General features: G+C 40.4%; 1 protein-coding gene across 1 annotated transcript; it reads right to left on the reverse strand.

Annotated features, from left to right (window-relative positions):
• Positions 1-1,506: 1,506 nt before the first annotated feature.
• On the reverse strand, positions 1,507-2,439 carry LOC105476295 (olfactory receptor family 8 subfamily B member 4). Its single transcript, XM_011732080.2, has one exon. The coding sequence runs from the start codon at positions 2,434-2,436 to the stop codon at positions 1,507-1,509; it is 930 nt and encodes a 309-aa protein (XP_011730382.2). The 5' UTR covers positions 2,437-2,439.
• Positions 2,440-23,923: the final 21,484 nt, after the last annotated feature.

Genomic DNA, 23,923 nt, shown 5'->3' on the forward strand with positions numbered 1-23,923 from the left:
CACTCATTTATACCAATGGTAATTGGGTTTTTTCTTTTTCCATATCAAAGTAGATTTACTTTTATCCTTCCTTATTCTTGATTCTTTTCTAATATCCCAAGACCCCCATGGACCTAGACACACACAGTCCACTGGAGGGTGGGATTCAGCAAGGCCCACAGGACTGACCAGCAGTGGTTGAGTAAGGTATTAAATCAATTCCAATAAATGAATTAATATATTTAAGATATCTCAAACAGCGCACAAACACATAGTGCAAGCTGAGTAACTGTTAATTGTCATAATTATCATAATCAAGGCATAACCCAGGTATCAAAGTTTTTTTCCTCCAAAGATCTTCTTCCTCTAACAGACTTGGAGAAGATAGAGTTTGTCTCACGTCTCCTGTCGGTCAGCCCTGTGCTGCGAGTGCTTCTCTGCCCTGCTCTCAGCTCTCCCTCAGAATGTCTCCTGGCCACAAGCTGGAGCACCAAGCTCTTCATTGTAGAACAACAGAACCTTTAGCAGAGTAATTCAGAGTGGTCTTTTGCACTCAAAATCCAGATCCCTTCCAGACTCCCTGAGAGTGGGAAGTGTAATATGACTTCTCTTTCTTTCCGATTCTGTATTGATTAATTGTAATACACACACACACACACACACACACACACACACACACACACATTGTCAGAACTGTAACATCTAAATCCACTTTAAAGAATAAGCAATCTTCCTAAAATCCAATAGTGTGCTCAGTATCTCCAGAGCAAGACAGAGGCCACATTTTACAGATCATGCAAATCTGTGGAGTTCTTCTTTGTTTTTTCTTCAACCTGAGTCTCCAGAGCCAAAGAAATTGGGTCAATTACACAGGATCACTTACCCCTGATTACCATTCCAAGGCCCAGAATTTTTAAAACTTTGAAATAAAAGATTGGGATTTGATTTATACAGCAGAGCTTATAACCTTATACAGCAGAGCACAGAAAATTCTTGCATGAGGGCTTCTCTTATGTACATACATGTATATGAAAAGGAGGGTTTATGATCTTCCTGACCAACCAACCTCCTGAAGGGCTGGAAGATTATGTTAGCATTGGCAACAAGGTATCTACCTTTGATCTTTAATAAGTCTGCTCATGTAACTAAAGAGAAAATGTTCCTCAACCTTTATACCATCACCTGCCCCTTGTTCCAGCCAGAAACACTCTTGCTCAGAAAAACTCATTTAGCCTACCAAGAAAAGAATGGAAGGCACGGAGCCTCATCTTACTCATCTCTTGGGCCTAATACAGAGTTCAGTAAACAAAAGGCATTTCTTAGGTGCTAACTCGCATGCAATGAGCCAATTTAAGTGTTGCAAAATAGTATAATCCTCAAGGAGAGTATAGAAAAGAGATTTCCAATTTTTAAAAGTGGAGAGAAGACTCTCTTTGAAGAGAAAGATTAAAATTCCACCTATAGATTGAAAGACACTTGAGTATCATGCTTACCAAGAACCAGTTGCCAGTGATACAGAGAGACCCATTAGAAGGGCACTCTCTTCAGGGTTTTGCCCAGGGCAAGTTTAACATCCTTATTCCTCAAACTGTAGATCAAAGGGTTAAGCATGGGAACCACATTGGTATAAAAGACTGAGGCAAATCTGCCATGGTTCACAGAGCTGGGAAAAGATGCTGTGAAGTAGGTGAATGCCCCTGACCCAAAAAACAGAGCAACAGCAATTATATGGGAGCTACATGTGCTAAAGGCTTTGGATCTGCCCTCTGCAGAAGGAATACGGAGGATGTTGGAGAGTATCAAAGCGTAAGAGATGACGATGCTTAAGCTGGATAGCGTGATGATTACTCCAACAACAATGAAAAATACCAGCTCATTGATATGTGTGCTGGTGCAGGAGAGCTGCAAGAGGGGGAGAACTTCACACAGATAATGGTCAATGATGTTGGAATCACAGAAGCTCAATCTCAGCATGCTTCCAGTGTGGGCCATGGCCCCAGCAAACCCTACCACATATGAACCAAACATCAGCAGAAAGCAGACCCTTGGGGACATGGAGACCATGTACAGCAGGGGGTTGCAGATGGCCATATAGCGATCATAGGCCATTGATACCAACACATAGCACTCAGAATTGACGAAGAAACAGAAGAAAAATAGCTGAGTCATGCATCCCACATAAGAGATGATACTTTCTGACACAAAGTCATTCAGCATTTTGGGGGTAAACACACAGGAATAAGAGAGATCTATAAAGGACAAATTGAAGAGGAAAAAGTACATGGGGGTGTGAAGGCTCGGATTTATCCCAATTAGGGTGATCAAGCCCAGGTTGCCCACCACAGTGAGCACATAGATCCCTAAGAACAGAAGGAAAAGAGGGAGCTGGAGCTTCGGCTGTTCCGATAATCCCACAAGGATAAACTCAGTCACTGAGGAGCTGTTTCTCAGAGTCATTCTCTCCTGGCGAGTTGTCTGGGGAAACAGAGGGCAAAACACAGAGTCATGACAGGCATAAGCATGGCTAAGGGAGGAAGGCTCTAGCAGACCAGCCAGTGTGCAGATGCCCTCTCTTCCGTCCTCCCTCATCTACACACCTGCCCACCCTGAGGTATGGACGTGTCTGTGAGAGGATTTCAGCTCTGCTGGGCCGATCATGAATTCAAGCTAGCGTCTCTTATCAAGAATTCTGTCTCTGCTTGAGAGATGAGGAGGGAGACAACACACCTGAATTGGCTGCCCAGGGACTCTCAGAAAGACACCCTGAGAACTAAGAGTACAACCTGGGCCGCTGCCTCAGGTGCTGAGAGACCAGAGCTCTCAAGGTTCCCAGGATGCCCTCCCATTCTCTGCCTCCATCTCCCAACTAGATAGTGGATTTCCATTTGGAGAGAAAGCCAGGAGTTTTCCGTACTGGCTCTGCACATCCCCCCCCACCCCCGCCTCCTCAAAGATCCTCCACTCCATCTCACTTCAGGGTCAGTGTTGAGAGCAGAGACAGGATCCGTGCTTCCCAGAGCCCTCGGTTGCGGGTTTCAAAGAGACCATCAGGAAAGACGGGATTCAGACCTTCACTTTCCTTTTCCTGGGCCCCACTCAGTGCTGGGCCTCACGCCGTCTCCTTTTCCATTAGCCAGAAAGAGAAAATGGTGCTGCTTGTGGAGAAAGCACACAACCTTGCGTATTACCTCTTTTGACTCCCTCGGTGCTGAGAATCAGAGCTTTTACAGACCCCAGGCTTCAAGGTGCTCAAGGAATACACCACGGTTTCTGTTTGTGGATTTTCCCAGATGGTCTCAGCAACTTCAGGAAAGAAAACTAGGGACTCTCATTTTGACCAGAACCCCAGTCATATCGCAGAGGAATTTAAGCTGTTTGACGATCTCAGGGAACTGATTAGACACAGTTTCCCCTGGGAATTTCTCCAAGATCTGTCTCTATAGGGAAGGAATTGCACTTAGTTTACAGCCTGGATAACAGTGCTTATCTAGCATCTTGGGAGTGGGGGCTCCACTCAAACTTTCCGTCTACTCCAGGGATTTCATGTTACTCAGTGCTGAGTTTGGGAACTCATTTTTCCCTTTCTTATTAACTCTCAGAGCCTAAGCTTGAATTTAAGGATGAATAACCCCAACCTTAGCCACCATCTCCAAATCTTCACAGGGAGCTATGAGAGTAGGACCCCTCAAAAAAGGTCAGATCAGATCTACAGAGAGCACCTCAGACAAAAGGCTTCTTGGACCATGTGCTGCTCAGAACAGAAATCACACCACCTCCACCACAAACACCACCTACTTGCAGCTCTAATAAGGGCCACAGACAGGCCTTTACTATATATGAAGAGATTAAAATATCACAACACATATGCAAGAAAGCGCGCGCACACACACACACACACACACACACACACACACCCCTACACAGAGTTACTCTCTAGGCATGCAGGCTTAAAGTATAATGGGAGATGGATGTGAGGGTTTAATCCTGCCATTTTTCAGATGACAAAGTTGCTCTCCATATGATCTGCTAGATGAATATTTTAAGAAAAATTCAAAGACATGGGAGCATCTGCATTTGTAAGTTTCACTAAGCTGCCTAAAATAATCCCAGTTCGCCTGGGACGGTCCTGACTTCCACTCTTATCTCTGTATAATTATTAAGAGCATACCCTTTCACTCTCAGAAGCATCTGGACTTGGATAACAAATTGTATGATCACTGGATAAAAAGAGCAGAAGTAGGCAGGGCGCGGTGGCTCAAGCCTGTAATCCCAGCACTTTGGGAGGTCGAGGCGGGCGGATCACAAGGTCAGGAGATCGAGACCATCCTGGCTAACACGATGAAACCTCGTCTCTACTAAAAAATACAAAAAAAAAAACTAGCCAGGCGTGGTGGCGGGCGTTTGTAATTCCAGCTACTCGGGAGGCTGAGGCAGGAGAATGGCGTGAACCCGGGAGGCGGAGCTTGCAGTGAGCTGAGATCCAGCCACTGCACTCCAGCCTGGGCGACAGAGCTAGACTCCGTCTCAAAAAAAAAAAAAGCAGAAGTATCTTTTCAGGTCCTCTGGCCCCCAATGTCTCCTAAATCCACTGACTTTCATCCCCTTTTGGACAGTCTCTGTATTTCACCCTCCTTAAGCCCACCTTTCTGGACAACCAATGTTATCTCTTAAGGAGAACCAGTCTTCAAACATGGGAAAGGCATTAACTGCAAGCTGCTTCTGATTTATACCTAGCCCCAAAATCCTAAAGCAAAGAAGCACAACCCCTAGTTGTCTGCCTAAAATCAGTGAAAAGGAAAAAAAGGGGGGATAGGAATTACCTAGGTATAAGGAACAAATATTAGTACATTGTTGTACACCACTGTATGTGGGAACAGTAAATTGGTTGGCAGTACTTGACAAACTTGGACATATGCATACATTTTGACCCAGTGGCCTACCACTAAGTGTATACTGAATAAAAATAGGTATGCATGTTTACCTAAAGACATGCCAAGATTTTGCACAGCAGCATCGTCCTTCATAGCCACAAACTGAAATCACCCCATCTGTCAGCCAACTGTAGACTGGATAATAAATGGTAGGATGTTAATAAAATAAAATTCCACATAGCCATGAAAGATAATGACATAGATAAATGTCACAAACCAATAGGGAGTGAAAGGAGCCAAGCACAAAAGAGGGCATATTTTATGATTTCATTTATATACACTTTAGAAACAAGGAAGCTAATCTATGGTGCTAGAAGTCACACAGCACTTCCTCTTGGCTGGGCAGGCAGGGGCTAGTGACTGGAGAAGGATTTGAAGGGTGCTTTAGGGTTGTTGGCAATGTCTAGTTCTGACAGGGGTGCTGGTGACACAGATGTATGCAGTTAGCAAAAATTCATCAAGCTCTATCCTTATGTTACACTTAAATAAAAAGTTTATTTAAAACGTAAGTGGAGAACAAAAAATAAATCATCCTACCAAATTAGTTTAAGACAAAAATTACTCAAAAGCTTTGAGCTATAATTCCCCCATTTGTAAAATGGATATTTACTGCCCTGGCAACTCAGTATAGTAGAACGTGCAAGAAAAATAACACCGTTTATGTTTCTTTTCCATCTTATGTCACTTAAAATTTAAAAAAAAAAAACATTTTTTAGTATAAAAGGAGGAAATCAAGAGAAAAGAGAATTAATGCATATGGAGCAACTACAGAGTGCCTGGCCTTATGCTGGATGTTTTCTGATGTAATATGTTGTTTATAACAACTATACAATGTGTATGTGTGTGGCAGATTGCATTTCCCTAGTATGACTATACCAGTGAACACACACATACACAGTCACACATGTATATACCTTGCATCCCACATGCTCTTGATATAATAAGACTGAAACTCCTCCAATCAAAAGATGAGGCCTATGTGCCCTAATTTTGCCTCTAGGCAGGGACTTGGTATTTTTCCAATCAATAGAGTATGATGGAAGTGATGCTATGTGACTTTCAAGGTTAGGTCATAAAAGGGTAGAGCCTCCACCAGGCATGCATTCTCTCTCTCTATATATATATATATATTCTCTCTCTCTCTCTTCCTTCCCCCCCGCCCCCCGCTCCCCGTACTCCACATTGATCTCTCTTTTGACATCCCTTAACCTTCAGGAAAGTCATATCAAAACCCTCTGGCCTTGTCACAGGATAAAATTACATAATTACATGCCATAGGAACTTAACTCTTGTTTATGTCACTTACCCTATAGGAAAATTGCTCTCATTATACAGTACATTATTTCATTTAAAGTTGTGGTTTCCAAGCACCTACCAAAAATGTTGAGTGCGGACTTACTGTACACTATAAGGTAGCAAGTGGGTGGTCATTTGTCCAGTGTTGAGGAGCAGGAGCCCCTTAGGACCGACATGCCAGTGAGTGGACACTTGGAAAAACACTCAAGGGAAATAGCCAGGGGACTCACCAGGACAGGTATGGATCACTTGGCCCAATTCTCCCGCACTACCAAGAAAGTCTCCTTCCGGTTCCGTATCTGAATAATGTTTATGAGGTTTACTTTTACGAAGAAAACAAGCATTGCTTTTTAGTACACATAATTCCTTACCCATTGCATTTTCCCACCCTGAATGGCAGTTTATTAGGTATGCAGCAATGGTCTAACAATGGAAGAGAGAAGCATTAGAGTAGACATCAACTTATTAATCGTCCAACAAATATTTATTAAAGCTAGTTATTTCCAGCAATATTGCAAATGCTATTGTATTAGTCAGGGTTCTCTAGTGGGACAGAACTAATGGGATATATATAGAGAGAGGCATTTATTAAGTATTAATTCACATGATCACAAGGTCCCACTATAGGCTGTCTGCAGGCAGAGGAGCAAGGAGAGCCAGTCTGAGTTCCAAAACTGAAAAACTTGGAGTCCAATGTTAGAGGGAAGGAAGCATCCAGCACTGGAGAAAGGTGTAGGCTGGGAGGCTAGGCCAGTCTGTCTTCTACATTGTTCTGCCTGCTTATATTCTGATCTCGATGGCAGCTGATTAGACTGTGCCCATCCCAGATTAAGGGTGGGTCTGCCTTTCCCAGCCCACTGACTCAAATGATAATCTCCTTTGGCAACACCCTCACAGACACACCCAGGATCAATACTTGGTATCCTTCAATCTAATCAAGTTAACACTCAGTATTAACCATCACAGTTATATTCAGAAAAAGTTCTCAGGATAAAAAAAAAACAAGAATTCTGGACAAAATATTAAAAACATCTATTTGTTCACATTTGAGCTGCCAAAAACTAAGTAAATATCTGTGGGAGCAAAAGAGAAGTAACAAAGTAAGACTTCAGAGGGATGCGCAAACCCCAGAGCTAGAGTTTGCCTTTGGGGAACTAGCGGATTCCTGGGGAGCAGAGTTGGGGTTTAATGAGTTAGCTATGCAGGAGATAAAAAGATAAAGCCTGGAACTTTAAGCAGGTTGGAAGTTTGGAACCATGACTGACTCATAATACTGACTTCCCAGAAAAAAAAAAAAAAAATTCTCAGTGGCTAACTTGGAGAAAAAATGCCCACAGCAGGAGTCAGCCTAGAAGTATAACTGACTTGGCGTTGGCTCTAGAATGGCAGAAAAACAGACAAAATAACCTCTGACAATTTCTAATCACCTCTGTGTTTCAAGCAAAAAATTCATATTACAAATATAACAATAACAAAAAGTTCTTTCTGGAGAATACCACTTAAATCCAGATATGAAATAATTTCCCCAGATAAATATCCAAGGATCATGAGCTTGTGGTGAAAATTACTAAACAAACACAAAATAATCCACCATCAATGAGACTCACCAGGAATGATAAAACACAAATTACATACCTAGCCAAACCTGCAAAATTACTAGCTTGTCAGGGACAGAAAACAAAATATATGTATATGATATGTTTTTAAAAATTATAAAAGCAAACAAAGCATAAAGAAGGAACCAGGGGCTCGCGGAGCAAGATGGCCGAATAGGAACAGCTCCAGTCTCCAACTCCCAGCGCGAGCGACACAGAAGACCAGTGATTTCTGCATTTTCAACTGAGGTACTGGGTTCATCTCACTGGGGAGTGCCGGACGATCGGTGCTGGTCAGCTCCTGCAGCCCGACCAGCGAGAGCTGAAGCAGGGCAAGGCATTGCCTCACCTGGGAAGCGCAAGGGGGAAGGGAATCCCTTTTCCTAGCCAGGGGAACTGAGACACACAACACCTGGAAAATCGGGTAACTCCCACCCCAATACTGCGCTTTAAGCAAACAGGCACACCAGGAGATCATATCCCACACCTGGCCGGGAGGGTCCCATACCCACGGAGCTTCCCTCATTGCTAGCACAGCAGTCTGTGATCTACCGGCAAGGCAGCAGCAAGGCTGGGGGAGGGGCACCTGCCATTGCTGAGGCTTAAGTAGGTAAACAAAGCCGCTGGGAAGCTCGAACTGGGTGGAGCTCACAGCAGCTCAAGGAAACCTGCCTGTCTCTGTAGACTCCACCTCTGGGGACAGGGCACAGTAAACAATAACAAACACAGCAGAAAACTCTGCAGACGCAAACGACTCTGTCTGACAGCTTTGAAGAGAGCAGTGGATCTCCCAACACGGAGGCTGAGATCTGAGAAGGGACAGACTCCCTGCTTAAGTGGGTCCCTGACCCCTGAGCAGCCTAACTGGGAGACATCCCCCACTAGGGGCAGTCTGACACCCCACACCTCACAGGGTGGAGTACACCCCTGAGAGGAAGCTTCCAAAGCAAGAATCAGACAAGTACACTCGCTGTTCAGAAATATTCTATCTTCTGCAGCCTCTGCTGCTGATACCCAGGCAAACAGGGTCTGGAGTGGACCTCAAGCAATCTCCAACAGACCTACAGCTGAGGGTCCTGACTGTTAGAAGGAAAACTAACAAACAGGAAGGACACCTACACCAAAACCCCATCAGTACATCACCATCATCAAAGACCAGAGGCAGATAAAACCACAAAGATGGGGAAAAAGCAGGGCAGAAAAGCTGGAAATTCAAAAAATAAGAGCGCATCTCCCCCGGCAAAGGAGCGCAGCTCATCGCCAGCAACGGATCAAAGCTGGACGGAGAATGACTTTGACGAGATGAGAGAAGAAGGCTTCAGTACATCAAATTTCTCAGAGCTAAAGGAGGAATTACGTACCCAGCTCAAAGAAACTAAAAATCTTGAAAAAAAAGTGGAAGAATTGATGGCTAGAGTAATTAATGCAGAGAAGGTCATAAACGAAATAAAAGAGATGAAAACCATGACACGAGAAATACGTGACAAATGCACAAGCTTCAGTAACCAACTCAATCAACTGGAAGAAAGAGTATCAGCGATTGAGGATCAAATGAATGAAATGAAGCGAGAAGAGAAACCAAAAGAAAAAAGAAGAAAAAGAAATGAACAAAGCCTGCAAGAAGTATGGGATTATGTAAAAAGACCAAATCTACGTCTGATTGGGGTGCCTGAAAGTGAGGGGGAAAATGGAACCAAGTTGGAAAACACTCTTCAGGATATCATCCAGGAGAACTTCCCCAACCTAGTAGGGCAGGCCAACATTCAAATCCAGGAAATACAGAGAACGCCACAAAGATACTCCTCGAGAAGAGCAACTCCAAGACACATAATTGCCAGATTCACCAAAGTTGAAATGAAGGAAAAAATCTTAAGGGCAGCCAGAGAGAAAGGTTGGGTTACCCACAAAGGGAAGCCCATCAGACTAACAGCAGATCTCTCGGCAGAAACTCTACAAGCCAGAAGAGAGTGGGGGCCAATATTCAACATTCTTAAAGAAAAGAATTTTAAACCCAGAATTTCATATCCAGCCAAACTAAGTTTCATAAGTGAAGGAGAAATAAAATCCTTTACAGATAAGCAAATGCTTAGAGATTTTGTCACCACTAGGCCTGCCTTACAAGAGACCCTGAAGGAAGCGCTAAACATGGAAAGGAACAACCGGTACCAGCCATTGCAAAAACATGCCAAAATGTAAAGACCATCGAGGCAAGGAAGAAACTGCATCAACTAACGAGCAAAATAACCAGTTAATATCATAATGGCAGGATCAAGTTCACACATAACAATCTTAACCTTAAATGTAAATGGACTAAATGCTCCAATTAAAAGACACAGATTGGCAAACTGGATAAAGAGTCAAGACCCATCAGTCTGCTGTATTCAGGAGACCCATCTCACACGCAGAGACATACATAGGCTCAAAATAAAGGGATGGAGGAAGATTTACCAAGCAAATGGAGAACAAAAAAAAGTGGGGGTTGCAATACTAGTCTCTGATAAAACAGACTTTAAACCATCAAAGATCAAAAGAGACAAAGAAGGCCATTACATAATGGTAAAGGGATCAATTCAACAGGAAGAGCTAACTATCCTAAATATATATGCACCCAATACAGGAGCACCCAGATTCATAAAGCAAGTCCTTAGAGACTTACAAAGAGACTTAGACTCCCATACAATAATAATGGAAGACTTCAACACTCCACTGTCAACATTAGACAGATCAACGAGACAGAAAGTTAACAAGGATATCCAGGAATTGAACTCATCTCTGCAGCAAGCAGACCTAATAGACATCTATAGAACTCTCCACCCCAAATCAACAGAATATACATTCTTCTCAGCACCACATCGTACTTACTCCAAAATTGATCATGTAATTGGAAGTAAAGCACTCCTCAGCAAATGTACAAGAACAGAAATTATAACAAACTGTCTCTCAGACCACAGTGCAATCAAACTAGAACTCAGGACTAAGAAACTCAATCAAAACCGCTCAACTACATGGAAACTGAACAACCTGCTCCTGAATGACTACTGGGTACATAACGAAATGAAGGCAGAAATAAAGATGTTCTTTGAAACCAATGAGAACAAAGATACAACATACCAGAATCTCTGGGACACATTTAAAGCAGTGTGTAGAGGGAAATTTATAGCACTAAATGCCCACAAGAGAAAGCAGGAAAGATCTAAAATTGACACTCTAACATCGCAATTAAAAGAACTAGAGAAGCAAGAGCAAACACATTCGAAAGCTATCAGAAGGCAAGAAATAACTAAGATCAGAGCAGAACTGAAGGAGATAGAAACACAAAAAACCCTCCAAAAAATCAATGAATCCAGGAGTTGGTTTTTTGAAAAGATCAACAAAATTGACAGACCACTAGCAAGACTAATAAAGAAGAAAAGAGAGAAGAATCAAATTGACGCAATTAAAAATGATAAAGGGGATATCACCACCGACCCCACAGAAATACAAACTACCATCAGAGAATACTATAAACACCTCTACGCAAATAAACTGGAAAATCTAGAAGAAATGGATAATTTCCTGGACACTTACACTCTTCCAAGACTAAACCAGGAAGAATTTGAATCCCTGAATAGACCAATAGCAGGCTCTGAAATTGAGGCAATAATTAATAGCCTACCAACGAAAAAAAGTCCAGGACCAGATGGATTCACAGCTGAATTCTACCAGAGGTACAAGGAGGAGTTGGTACCATTCCTTCTGAAACTATTCCAATCAATAGAAAAAGAGGGATTCCTCCCTAACTCATTTTATGAGGCCAACATCATCCTGATACCAAAGCCTGGCAGAGACACAACAAAAAAAGAGAATTTTAGACCAATATCCCTGATGAACATCGATGCAAAAATCCTCAATAAAGTACTGGCAAACCGGATTCAGCAACACATCAAGAAGCTTATCCACCATGATCAAGTGGGCTTCATCCCTGGGATGCAAGGCTGGTTCAACATTCGCAAATCAATAAACATAATCCAGCATATAAACAGAACCAAAGACAAGAACCACATGATTATCTCAATAGATGCAGAAAAGGCTTTTGACAAAATTCAACAGCCCTTCATGCTAAAAACGCTCAATAAATTCGGTATTGATGGAACGTACCTCAAAATAATAAGAGCTATCTATGACAAACCCACAGCCAATATCATATTGAATGGGCAAAAACTGGAAAAATTCCCTTTGAAAACTGGCACAAGACAGGGATGCCCTCTCTCACCACTCCTATTCAACATAGTGTTGGAAGTTCTGGCTAGGGCAATCAGGCAAGAGAAAGAAATCAAGGGTATTCAGTTAGGAAAAGAAGAAGTCAAATTGTCTCTGTTTGCAGATGACATGATTGTATATTTAGAAAACCCCATTGTCTCAGCCCAAAATCTCCTTAAGCTGATAAGCAACTTCAGCAAAGTCTCAGGATACAAAATCAATGTGCAAAAATCACAAGCATTCTTATACACCAGTAACAGACAAACAGAGAGCCAAATCAGGAATGAACTTCCATTCACAATTGCTTCAAAGAGAATAAAATACCTAGGAATCCAACTTACAAGGGATGTAAAGGACCTCTTCAAGGAGAACTACAAACCACTGCTCAGTGAAATCAAAGAGGACACAAACAAATGGAAGAACATACCATGCTCATGGATAGGAAGAATCAATATCGTGAAAATGGCCTACTGCCCAAGGTAATTTATAGATTCAATGCCATCCCCATCAAGCTACCAACGAGTTTCTTCACAGAATTGGAAAAAACTGCTTTAAAGTTCATATGGAACCAAAAAAGAGCCCGCATCTCCAAGACAATCCTAAGTCAAAAGAACAAAGCTGGAGGCATCACGCTACCTGACTTCAAACTATACTACAAGGCTACAGTAACCAAAACAGCATGGTACTGGTACCAAAACAGAGATATAGACCAATGGAACAGAACAGAGTCCTCAGAAATAATACCACACATCTACAGCCATCTGATCTTTGACAAACCTGAGAGAAACAAGAAATGGGGAAAGGATTCCCTATTTAATAAATGGTGCTGGGAAAATTGGCTAGCCGTAAGTAGAAAGCTGAAACTGGATCCTTTCCTTACTCCTTATACGAAAATTAATTCAAGATGGATTAGAGACTTAAATGTTAGACCTAATACCATAAAAATCCTAGAGGAAAATCTAGGTAGTACCATTCAGGACATAGGCATGGGCAAAGACTTCATGTCTAAAACACCAAAAGCAACGGCAGCAAAAGCCAAAATTGACAAATGGGATCTCATTAAACTAAAGAGCTTCTGCACAGCAAAAGAAACTACCATCAGAGTGAACAGGCAACCTACAGAATGGGAGAAAATTTTTGCAATCTACTCATCTGACAAAGGGCTAATATCCAGAATCTACAAAGAACTCAAACAAATTTACAAGAAAAAAACAAACAACCCCATCAAAAAGTGGGCAAAGGATATGAACAGACATTTCTCAAAAGAAGACATTCATACAGCCAACAGACACATGAAAAAATGCTCATCATCACTGGCCATCAGAGAAATGCAAATCAAAACCACAATGAGATACCATCTCACACCAGTTAGAATGGCAATCATTAAAAAGTCAGGAAACAACAGGTGCTGGAGAGGATGTGGAGAAATAGGAACACTTTTACACTGTTGGTGGGATTGTAAACTAGTTCAACCATTATGGAAAACAGTATGGCGATTCCTCAAGGATCTAGAACTAGATGTACCATATGACCCAGCCATCCCATTACTGGGTATATACCCAAAGGATTATAAATTATGCTGCTATAAAGACACATGCACACGTATGTTTATTGCGGCACTATTCACAATAGCAAAGACTTGGAATCAACCCAAATGTCCATCAGTGACAGATTGGATTAAGAAAATGTGGCACATATACACCATGGAATACTATGCAGTCATAAAAAAGGATGAGTTTGTGTCCTTTGTAGGGACATGGATGCAGCTGGAAACCATCATTCTTAGCAAACTATCACAAGAACAGAAAACCAAACACCGCATGTTCTCACTCATAGGTGGGAACTGAACAATGCGATCACTTGGACTCAGGAAGGGGAACATCACACACCGGGGCCTATATTGGGGAGGGGGGAGGGGGAAGGGGGGAGGGATTGCATTGGGAGTTATACCTGATGTAAATGACGAGTTGATGGGTGCAGCACACCAACAAGGCACAAGTATACATATGTAACAAACCTGCACGTTATGCACATGTACCCTACAACTTAAAGTATAATAATAATAAATAAATTAAAAAAACAAAAGAAGGAACCATCAAAACTGAAAGAACCCTCCAAACTTTAAAGAATCAAATAGAATTTTTAGCAATGAAAATATGATGATTAAAATTGGGACCTCTATGAATATGTTAGACAGCTTATTGGACACAAATGAAGAGAAAATAAGTAAACTGAAGGGTAGATCTGAAGAAAGTGTCCAGAAAAGTCAACATCAGTGTGGGAGAGACTATGAATTAGAAATACAATTTAAGATATGTAGAAATAAGAAGTTTCAATGTGTGTGTGTGTATGTGTGTGTATACATAAGCATTTAAAATAATTTAAACCCTGTGTTTTGCTCCAAAAACAAGGTAACAATCAAAACAGACACAATCCCTGAACTTTCAAACATATAATCTAGATGGAGAAAGCTAGAAGAAACAGATACTGACGCATAATTAGAAATACAGTAAGTGTGCCAGGAAGAAGTTCTAGAGTTCTATGAAACCATTTAAAGTGGGCCCTACGAAGTCTTCAAGGTCAGAGAAGGCCTCCCCAAAGAAGTGAAATTCAGTTTTAAAGCTAAATTTAAGTAGAGGTTTAAAAATATATAGCTGTTTGTTTGTGACTGTCCAGCATTGGAATTCCTTCCAAATTGAGGACTCTGCCCCTATGTGAGCCTTGGCTGGAGCAAGGACCCCAGAGAGCATCAGATCTGAGCTCAGCCAGTCAGATGTTCCCAGGCAGAACTCTTGAGTTTGGGGCAAGTGACAGAAAAAAAGCCACGAACAATTTGTGTTTCATTTTTGCAAAATCAAAAACAAACAAAAATCTACCAACCAATAATAAATGTTAGGTACTAGTGGTGCCAGCAGGAACAATCAGTGCAGTCTAACCGGATAGTCGTGTGGTATAATTTGGCTGAGATTCCACCTGTCTAGCTCCAAAAACTAGTTCCCTAGCCTGTTCTAAGATTCTATGAACTACCCCATTTATTGCTAATGAGCTCCCTTTTTTGCTAAAGTTAACCAGAATCAACTGCTGCTTGCAGCTAAGATCTCTGTCTACTAAAATAGGGACTGGTGGTTAAGGGGTCTGTGGGAAGGGAATAGAGACAGGGAAAGCATCACAGGCTGTGGGACAATTTTTTTCATCTCCCTATGATCGGGATAGGCACACTCCCCGCAATCATCTGCACAGAGGCGTGTAACAAACCCTCCTCAAAGCATGTAACAAACCCTCCTCAAAGTTTTGGTCTATTTTTAATAGACCAAATGATTTTCCCCTTCCAGGAATATGTTTGGATGTGGTTTGGAAAATAAAATAAAAAAGCATCCCAGTTTCCAAAGACTGCTATTCTTCATACTCTTGCAACAAAGTTCTTAAAACCTTTGATTCTTCAATGATTCCTTTTTTTCTAAATAAGCTAAATTATGCTTCTCAGTGGAATGAATATAAGTCTTTTTGCCAGTTAAACAGAAATGCATTTAATGAATTATCTAGCCAGGTTTTTTAATGGAATGTGGGCCATATATAAATAAAATAAAATAAAAAGATTATGTTTAAAATCTAAGGAAGTTAATGGCTCAATAACTCATTTTATTAATGAAGAATATCGAGTGTATGTTTACATTAGTCAGTGTTATGATGGTGTTCTGCTTTTCCATATGCTCTATATTCACTTTATTGGTTTCGAGATCCCTTATAAAATCAATACATGGAATAACGTTTTGCACATCTTGTAAAATTTGGAAAATAATTTTGCTCTTAAAACTATTATAGGCTATTATGGAAAGTATATCTTTGATTTTATAACAGGTTATTTTATACTAAATCTTCATTCAGAACATCTCCAGTTATTATATTGTTACTATGGAAATTCACAATCTGCTTTATGACATAGTTTTAGAAATGTATTGCTATCAGTCTTGAATAACAAGTAGAAGGTTACCAGCAGAGAAAATCAGGAAAACATTTTGAGCAAAAGGAACCACAAAAGGAAATGGAAAAGGTTATAAAGGGAAAAAAAACCACTGCAAATTTTAGGAATTGCCAAGTGACAGAGAACTGAACAGCTGTATACATGGCAAGGAGCGGTTGGAAATTGTGGAACGGGTTAATGATGAGAAATGTAAAAAGAAAATAAAATGTCAGTACCTTCCAAATTCATTGTGCTGAAGGGAAAAGTTAAGCTCTGAAAGCTGACTCACTCATGTTAACATGACTGTTTTTCTTCTCTGCTGCATGACTGTTGCTTTGTGTTGAGATGTTATACAGTAACTAAACTCCCTGTTCTTTATTCAAACTCAACTAAATGACACTGGAAATAGAGACCCCTTGTGACTGTTACCTCTTTACAATAACATGTAAAACAGCCCCCTTAGAGTGGAGCCAATAGTAGTCAATCAAATCTTATATCTGTATGTTAGCCTTTGCATGGAAAGTGTAATCCTGTTCCGCACCTCCGTTTTTTTTCTGTATAAATTATCCTTATTTTTCACCACACCAGGAGCACGGATCACCATTCTTTGGTGTAGCTCTGCTCCCTGGACCATGCCCTCATACTTTCCATTTTAATGAACTCTGCTTAAATTAGATTCTGACCCTTTTGATTATCTTAGGGTGACATAATTAATCATATCCCTTTCTGTCTGAGACTAGAATCAATCAAAAAAATTAAAACAGCAGTAACAGAGGGAAAAAAATGCCAACTTTATTGCTGATAAAGTTAATTGGGAAACCAGCTTGAATTTGCAATAGGACCTTGTACTTCTGTCAATGCACACCACAGATTAAATTTGTTCATTTAGGTCTAAACTGAGCTGGACAGCAGTTGTCTTCACTACAAAGGAGAAAGGTTGAAAATGCAAGAGATTAGTGGGGGCCCTGAGAACATACCTATTCCGCTAGGAAAAAAAAAAAAAAAAAAAAGGAAAGGGTCTGTAGGAAGAAGGCTGGGTCACCCTGAACCACAAGTTCATTCTCCCAATTTCTCATCAATCCTATAAACCACTCCTCTCCCTCAGCAGCTTCCTGATTTACCCTCTGGGACCCAAAGCCCCGCATGCTCTAGAGAATGCGAGGTGCAAAGCATAAAGGAGACCAGAATCACAGTTTGGGCCCAAATCAGTTGTTACCACAATTTGGACTTGACTGTAGCCAATGGTAAGCAAGATGGGAGAGTGCTGACATCACCAGGCTGGCCTTCTGGCTTTTAGAAATGAGACAGATGGGACTGGAGACAAAAAACCTGAACTAGAATGGTGCAAGGGATATGCAGAATTTGACACCTAAGGATAAGAAAGGGAAAGCTACTTTTAGAATTTAGAAAAGGAATTTAGGATCATCAGATGAAATGTCACTGTTACAAAGTTCTTTGCAAAGGAGGAAACTATGTTTTCTGTGAGGCGAACAGAAACATTTGTCTTTCTACTGACCTGATAGCTATAAATACAGCAAAGGAAAAACCATAATTTTGGTATATATATTTAATCATACAGAAAACTGTTTATAACATTTTACACAATGAAAATAAAATTGCAGGTCGGGTACAGTGGCTAATGCCTATAATCCCAACACTTTCAGAGACCAAAGCAAGAGGATTACTTGAGGCCCAGAGTTCAAGACCAGCCTTGGCAACATAGTGAGACCCCATCTCTACACAAAATTTAAAAGTCAATTACAAAAAAAGAAAATTGCAAAAGGGAACTTAACATGATCACATCTTTGTGTGTGTATATATATACATGCACACATATATATGTCTGTGTGTGTGTATATGTGTGTGTGTATATATATACATGCATATATATATGCACATACATATATATATGCATATATAATTTTTGCAAACTGGTCTGTGCAATCACAACTACACAGACATACCCAGAAAAATATACACCAAAATGCTAAAAGTAGTCACATTTAGGTGCCAGGATTGTGGAATTTTTAAAAAATTTTGCTTATTGCTACATATTCCTTATCTCACATAGTCCTACAATAGTAAAACATGGTTTTTGCAAATTTAAAAAAAATAATTTTTAAAAATTAAAAAATACTGCGTAATTTCAGTATTTTAAGGTCTAAGGGTTTCTTCAAAGTGTATTTAGTATCTTCTATACCTAGCAGGCATTATTACCTGGCTGAAGTTGGGAATATAACCTCAATAAACATTTTCTAAATACATTATTGCATAATCCATGTAACAGGAGATCAGTAGGTCTCCGATACATTTATATTACTGATCCTTAATAATAATGACTGAGCTAATGCTCAGTGCATTAAATAAGGAGAAAAATCTTTAATGTCTTCATCTTAGCATTTTCTTTGACAAATTGTTTCAACTGAGAGTGAATGTAGGGACTCGTTCAGCTCAAAGGCAGCAAGGATTTGGACTTTGTACAAGGTGAAAATATATATGCACCACGCGTGCTCCTTCTTGCACACCCAGACTGAGCCTTCTGGAAGGCAACTGGTGTTGAAAGTGTGGACGACTCTGGAGTCCTGCAGTCTCAATTCAATTCTTTACTCCACCACTGACTATCTGTGCAATCTTAGGCAAGTACCTTAACTTTTTACAGCCTCGGTTTGCCCATTTATAAAACAGGGACAATTATCTCATGCATTTGTACAGGAGATTAAATGAGAACTTGTATCTAAAGTTCATAAGACAAATAAAGTCTCAAAAATGTTATTATTAGGGTTTGAAAAACTCATGTCCCTTAAATATTAAATTTTTTATCTATATGTGCACATTCATTCTCAGATCAGGGTAGTATGGAAAAAAATTTAAAAGGGAAGAAGCAGGAAAGGAAGATATTACAAAATACTACAAGAATGGAAGAAGCAAATGGGACAAGCAGTCATGTCTTTGAGGAGGCCAGACAGAATGGCATTTACAACCAAATTGCATGGGTAAAATTCTCAGGGCTTTCTTTCTTCCACCTCAGGCTGATTTTCTTCTCATCTAGTCCCATCAGTTACTAACAGGAACTGGAAGAAGCTGTCATGTGAGGAGGTAAAAAGTGGTAAGAAAAGGGCCACAAGTGACACTTAGGAATCATTGGCTTTGGCCAGAGTATTGGCCCATTCACAGAGACAAGTCCATTATTTGCCCACAGACAGGTGTATTCAGAGGGACAGACATAAAAATTGTATTTTACAGACATGAATGTTCTTCCACTGAATATCTGCTCACAGAATCACATTAAATATCACTCATCTCCACTACCACTCATTTCTTAGTTGTAAATGCCATCAATCTCTAAACAGTACCAATGCTGGGCGGGGAACGGGCAGCAAGAACCTGAAATGTACCGTTTTGCCAGACAGTGATAAAGTGGTGCTATATTAAAAGGACACAGAAATCAGTGTGAAGTGGCTCCCCCTGGCCACATCAGGGACAAATTGAGCATCAGAGTAAACAATGATGATAATGAGTCATAACCAATTAGATAAAATTACAAAGCATGAGTCCATAATGACATAAATGAATGAACAAACTGATGAGAAGAAACAGTTCTTAACAGAATGCCCACTAACAAATAAAGAAGGCCTGATGGAATTAGAAAATCTTCATTTTTCAGGCATTAGAGTAATAATTGATTCAGGCACTAACTGATCATTAATAGATGCTAAAACCAATGTGTGAAAGTTTGAACAAGAACAAAATATTTGCATAATCTCAAAATATCTCCCTATAATGTACTGTGAATTGCAAAAGAAAAAGTGGCAATCTTTGCCATTAAAACTACTGAGGAATTTAGTTACAAAAAAACTCTGCATTATCAAATGCCCCAGAAGCAATTCTGGGAAGACATAAAACATACTCATTTGTGAGAATTTTTTTTTTTAAAAGGAAGATTTGTTCTGAGAAAGCAGTATCGTACCCTGCAAAGACAGCAAAAATGAATCAGGCTATGGTCTTGGTGGCTTTTTTCTAAGTATATTCATCTTTTCAAGGCGAGTGTTCAGGCAAGTATTCTGGGGAAAATGAGAGCTCCATGCGTGAATGATTCATTTTCTCATCATGTAAATTTTTCTTCAATGTGTTACCTCTGGGATATCAGTTTAAATGGAGAGTACAAAATGAATGCTCAATTGTTGGTATTTTATAAAATCCTTCAAAGCCCTATGTTCAATTGAATAAAGATTTAGAGCTTAAGTTACCTATTTTATATTATGCTATACATTTTACCATATAAAGGGGTGGAAAGTTGAGGTTTACAAAACTAAGGGAGGGTCTACTTTCTACTACAGCCACCAGGTGACATGAGTGTAAAGTTGGGGATCTTGAGGGAACAGGAAGCATATGATCAGGGGACCGGGGTGACGGGCATATGTTCATCAATGTGGTGGAAGAAAGGAATGAGTTGCCAGAAGGATGAAAACAGGAAAGCCCCTTTTGTAAGGCAGCTTCTAAAACTGCTAGACACTCCATTCTTGTATCCAATAAATATTTGCTAAATTCCTACTCTATATATGCCAGACACTGTGCTAGGTATGGGGGATATAGCAAAACAGACACTGATGACCTTGCCTGTACAACAGTCAGAGTGTAATTTGTGGTGGGAGTACATATGGAAAAGTAAGCAAGTAACAGTCCCACACTGTCCAGCACTTACTAGGTTATGTGCCGTGTGCTGTGAAAGCACAGAGAAGCGGCACTGAAACCCAAGAGGAAGAATGGAGAAGATATTCCAGAAAGAGATCTCGTATTCATACATTACCACAAAGGCCAAGGGTGTCTGCCCTTCCTCAGATTAAACCGGTAACCAGAAATATGGTCAAGCCAAGAAAAAGCCGTTTAAGAAATAAGGCAAGTTTATTGGAAGGAAATGTAGAAGGAAAAAAACATTTTCAACGTTGCCCTGTTTTCTTTATCGATCCACATATCACAAGTAGTTGATGAAATAAAGTAATGGGAAAAAAGATGTAGAAAGGAGGAGACAATAATATAAACACTACCATCACCAAAACTAAAAGTAACACATCCCTATGAGCAGTGCCCCGGCTAGGACAGAACCTGGCCAAGAGCAGATTTTCCAGATATGCTTATTCTGGTAATGAGAGTGCACACAGAGTTAAACTTTCAAGAGGATTTTTGCAACCAAATTCAAGATTCTTGTGCAATTCAGTCAGTCTCTGTCCAGGAATATATCCAAAGTATGGGGAAAACCCAAAGAGTTGCTGAATAAGTGTGTTAAACAAGTATTATTTATAATTTGGAAAAATGGAAATGACCTAACATACAGTAGTAGAAAACTGTTAATTACATATAATACATCCATATGATGGAATTTTGTGCAGTCATGAAAATTGAATTGGAGGCAACAGATCAGAACAAACAAATTCTTGCTGTGGGCTATGTCTTTCTTGGGGTGTACACTTTTGCAGACAGAGCTAAAGCTCCCTTGTTTTCACATCGTTACTTTCTCTCCCCCGCTTTTTTCCTAACCACAACCCTTCATATACACTTTTAGGCTTTTCTCTCCATTTATTTATCTTAGTAACAAACCCTAATTCATTCCTCTTCTAATTAATTTTCATAGTGGATATATTTCAAAGCAGGTTGTCATGACTTTGGAAACAAATAAAAAATTGTGTGTATGTATGTACAGGCACACACAACTTGTACATGCAGTGGCTATGTAAAAATATACAGCAAACAGGCAACTATGATAACCCCTAGAAAAGAAGAGGACTGGATGACAAGAAAACTGAAGTAAAAGGAGGCTTCCTTTCACTGATTATTCTTTGGTACTAGTTTTAAATTAGTACCAAGACATAAACATTGTCTTAGTCTGTTTAATCCACTATAACAAAACCACGCACCAGGTGGCTTTTAAACAACAGGAATTTATTTCTCATGTCTCCAGAGGCTGCAAAGTCCAAGATTAAGGCAGCAGCAGATTCCGTGTCTGGTAAGAGCCCACTTTCTGCCTCATAGACAGAGCCTTCTTGTTTTGTTCTTATATGGTAGAAGAGGTGGGGGAGGTCTCTCTCAGGCCTTTTTGTTGTTGTTGTTGTTGTTTGTTTTTTTTGTGTGTGTGCTGGGATTATAGGGGTGAGCCACCACGCCCAGCCTCAGGCCTCTTTTATAAGGACACTAACCTCATTCATGAGGGCCCTACCCTCATTACCTAATCACCTCCCAAAGGCCCCACCTCCTTTCAATATCCGTCATTTCAAAATCTGAAAACAAAGAAATCTACTATTTATAATCTTGTTAAACCGAAAAGCAACTCTACCTTCCTTTTTACAGTACCATTAGGCTGTGGGCTTACAAATCTGAGCCATATCATTTCTCCCACCCTTTATTGGAAGGTGCAGCAGTCAGGGTTTCTGCAAAAATCAGATGATCCACACAAAAACAGTCATTGAAAATACAACAGAGAAACTATTTGCATTCGTTTAAGCAAAAGTGGCTGGGAGAAACCACAAAGGGATGGTCAAGCTCTCTGGGTTAGCAACAGCAAGGAGACATTATCACTCCTTGGCATGAAGGAGTGACACATGTGCTCAGCCTATAGCAAATGTATGATCTGGTCAATATATAAATAAACACATCTTGTAAATGGAAAGTAGAAATAATCTGATAGAATATGATCATGTTCATATAAGCAAACATAGGTCCAGAAAAATGAAGCAATTGTGCCAAGGTCACATAATAAATTAGTGCAAGCGCTGATATGAAAAGGAAAAGGATCTGGCAGGGATAGAAACAAATTTACCGAGAATCTGGCATCTAATTATCTTAATACCTCTGAGCAAAACGTTTTTAAAGATGAAGAAATTGATGCTCAGAAACATCATGTAATGCTTAAGGTAACATAGCTGGTGAGGAGAAGCTCAGGTTCAAATTTGATTCTACCGTCCAGTTCTCTGGGCTCTGCTCTTCTTGAGTCTTTATGCTGCTCTGCCCCTGTCAATCCCATAGCCAGCTAAATTCTGTGTTGTTTATCTAGTCCATGCTGTCCAAGACTCAATCCTCTCATTCTTTTGAATTCACCCTTATTAATCTGCACTATCACAAAGAGCAATACTATACATCCATCCAAACTTTACTCTTTCTAAATAGAAGAGAATCTTGCTAAAGGGAGACTCATAAGTCAACACATTTTCACAGCATTTCACATATCATTGTTTTACAAAGAAATCTACTATTTATAATCTTGTTAAACCGAAAAGCAACTCTACCTTCCTTTATACAGTACCATTAGGCTGTGGGCTTACAAACCTGAGCCATATCATTTCTCCCACCCTTTATTGGAAGGTGCAGCAGTCAGGGTTTCTGCAAAAATCAGATGATCCACACAAAAACAGTCATTGAAAATACAACAGAGAAACTATTTGCATTCGTTTAAGCAAAAGTGGCTGGGAGAAACCACAAAGGGATGGTCAAGCTCTCTGGGTTAGCAACAGCAAGGAGACATTATCGCTCCTTGGCATAAAGAGACGAGGGAGGGAGCAGTTATTACAATCCAGTAAGAAATGGGGCATTCAGTTACTGCCACTGTAGCCCAGCTGGGAGGAAGTCAGGGAAATAAATATCATAATATCACACTCCTACCCTTTGATGTCCTCTGCTGATGTTGCCATTGGTCTAACCCAACTGAAACCAGAGGGCAAGGAGACCGGTTAGGGAGTATCTCCCAGGATTCGGCATGAGGCGCCAAGGCGCAGAAAGTTGATCTATGAAACCATGCAAAAAATACCCCACATGGTTTCTGCTGCATGCAGCATTATACCATTTGGTGGTCATTCCCTCCACTGACTGATTGCTGTGTGGGTCTCACCTGACTACTGACTTGTAACACAAGGCTCTCTGTGGTTCTGAAATAT

Source organism: Macaca nemestrina, chromosome 12 (genome assembly GCF_043159975.1).
Source record: "Macaca nemestrina isolate mMacNem1 chromosome 12, mMacNem.hap1, whole genome shotgun sequence".
In the NCBI taxonomy this organism is placed as follows: domain Eukaryota; kingdom Metazoa; phylum Chordata; class Mammalia; order Primates; family Cercopithecidae; genus Macaca; species Macaca nemestrina.

Excerpts from the sequence above, each read along its gene's own strand:
- LOC105476295 (XM_011732080.2), bottom strand. The coding sequence starts at position 2,436 with ATGACTCTGAGAAACAGCTCCTCAGTGACTGAGTTTATCCTTGTGGGA.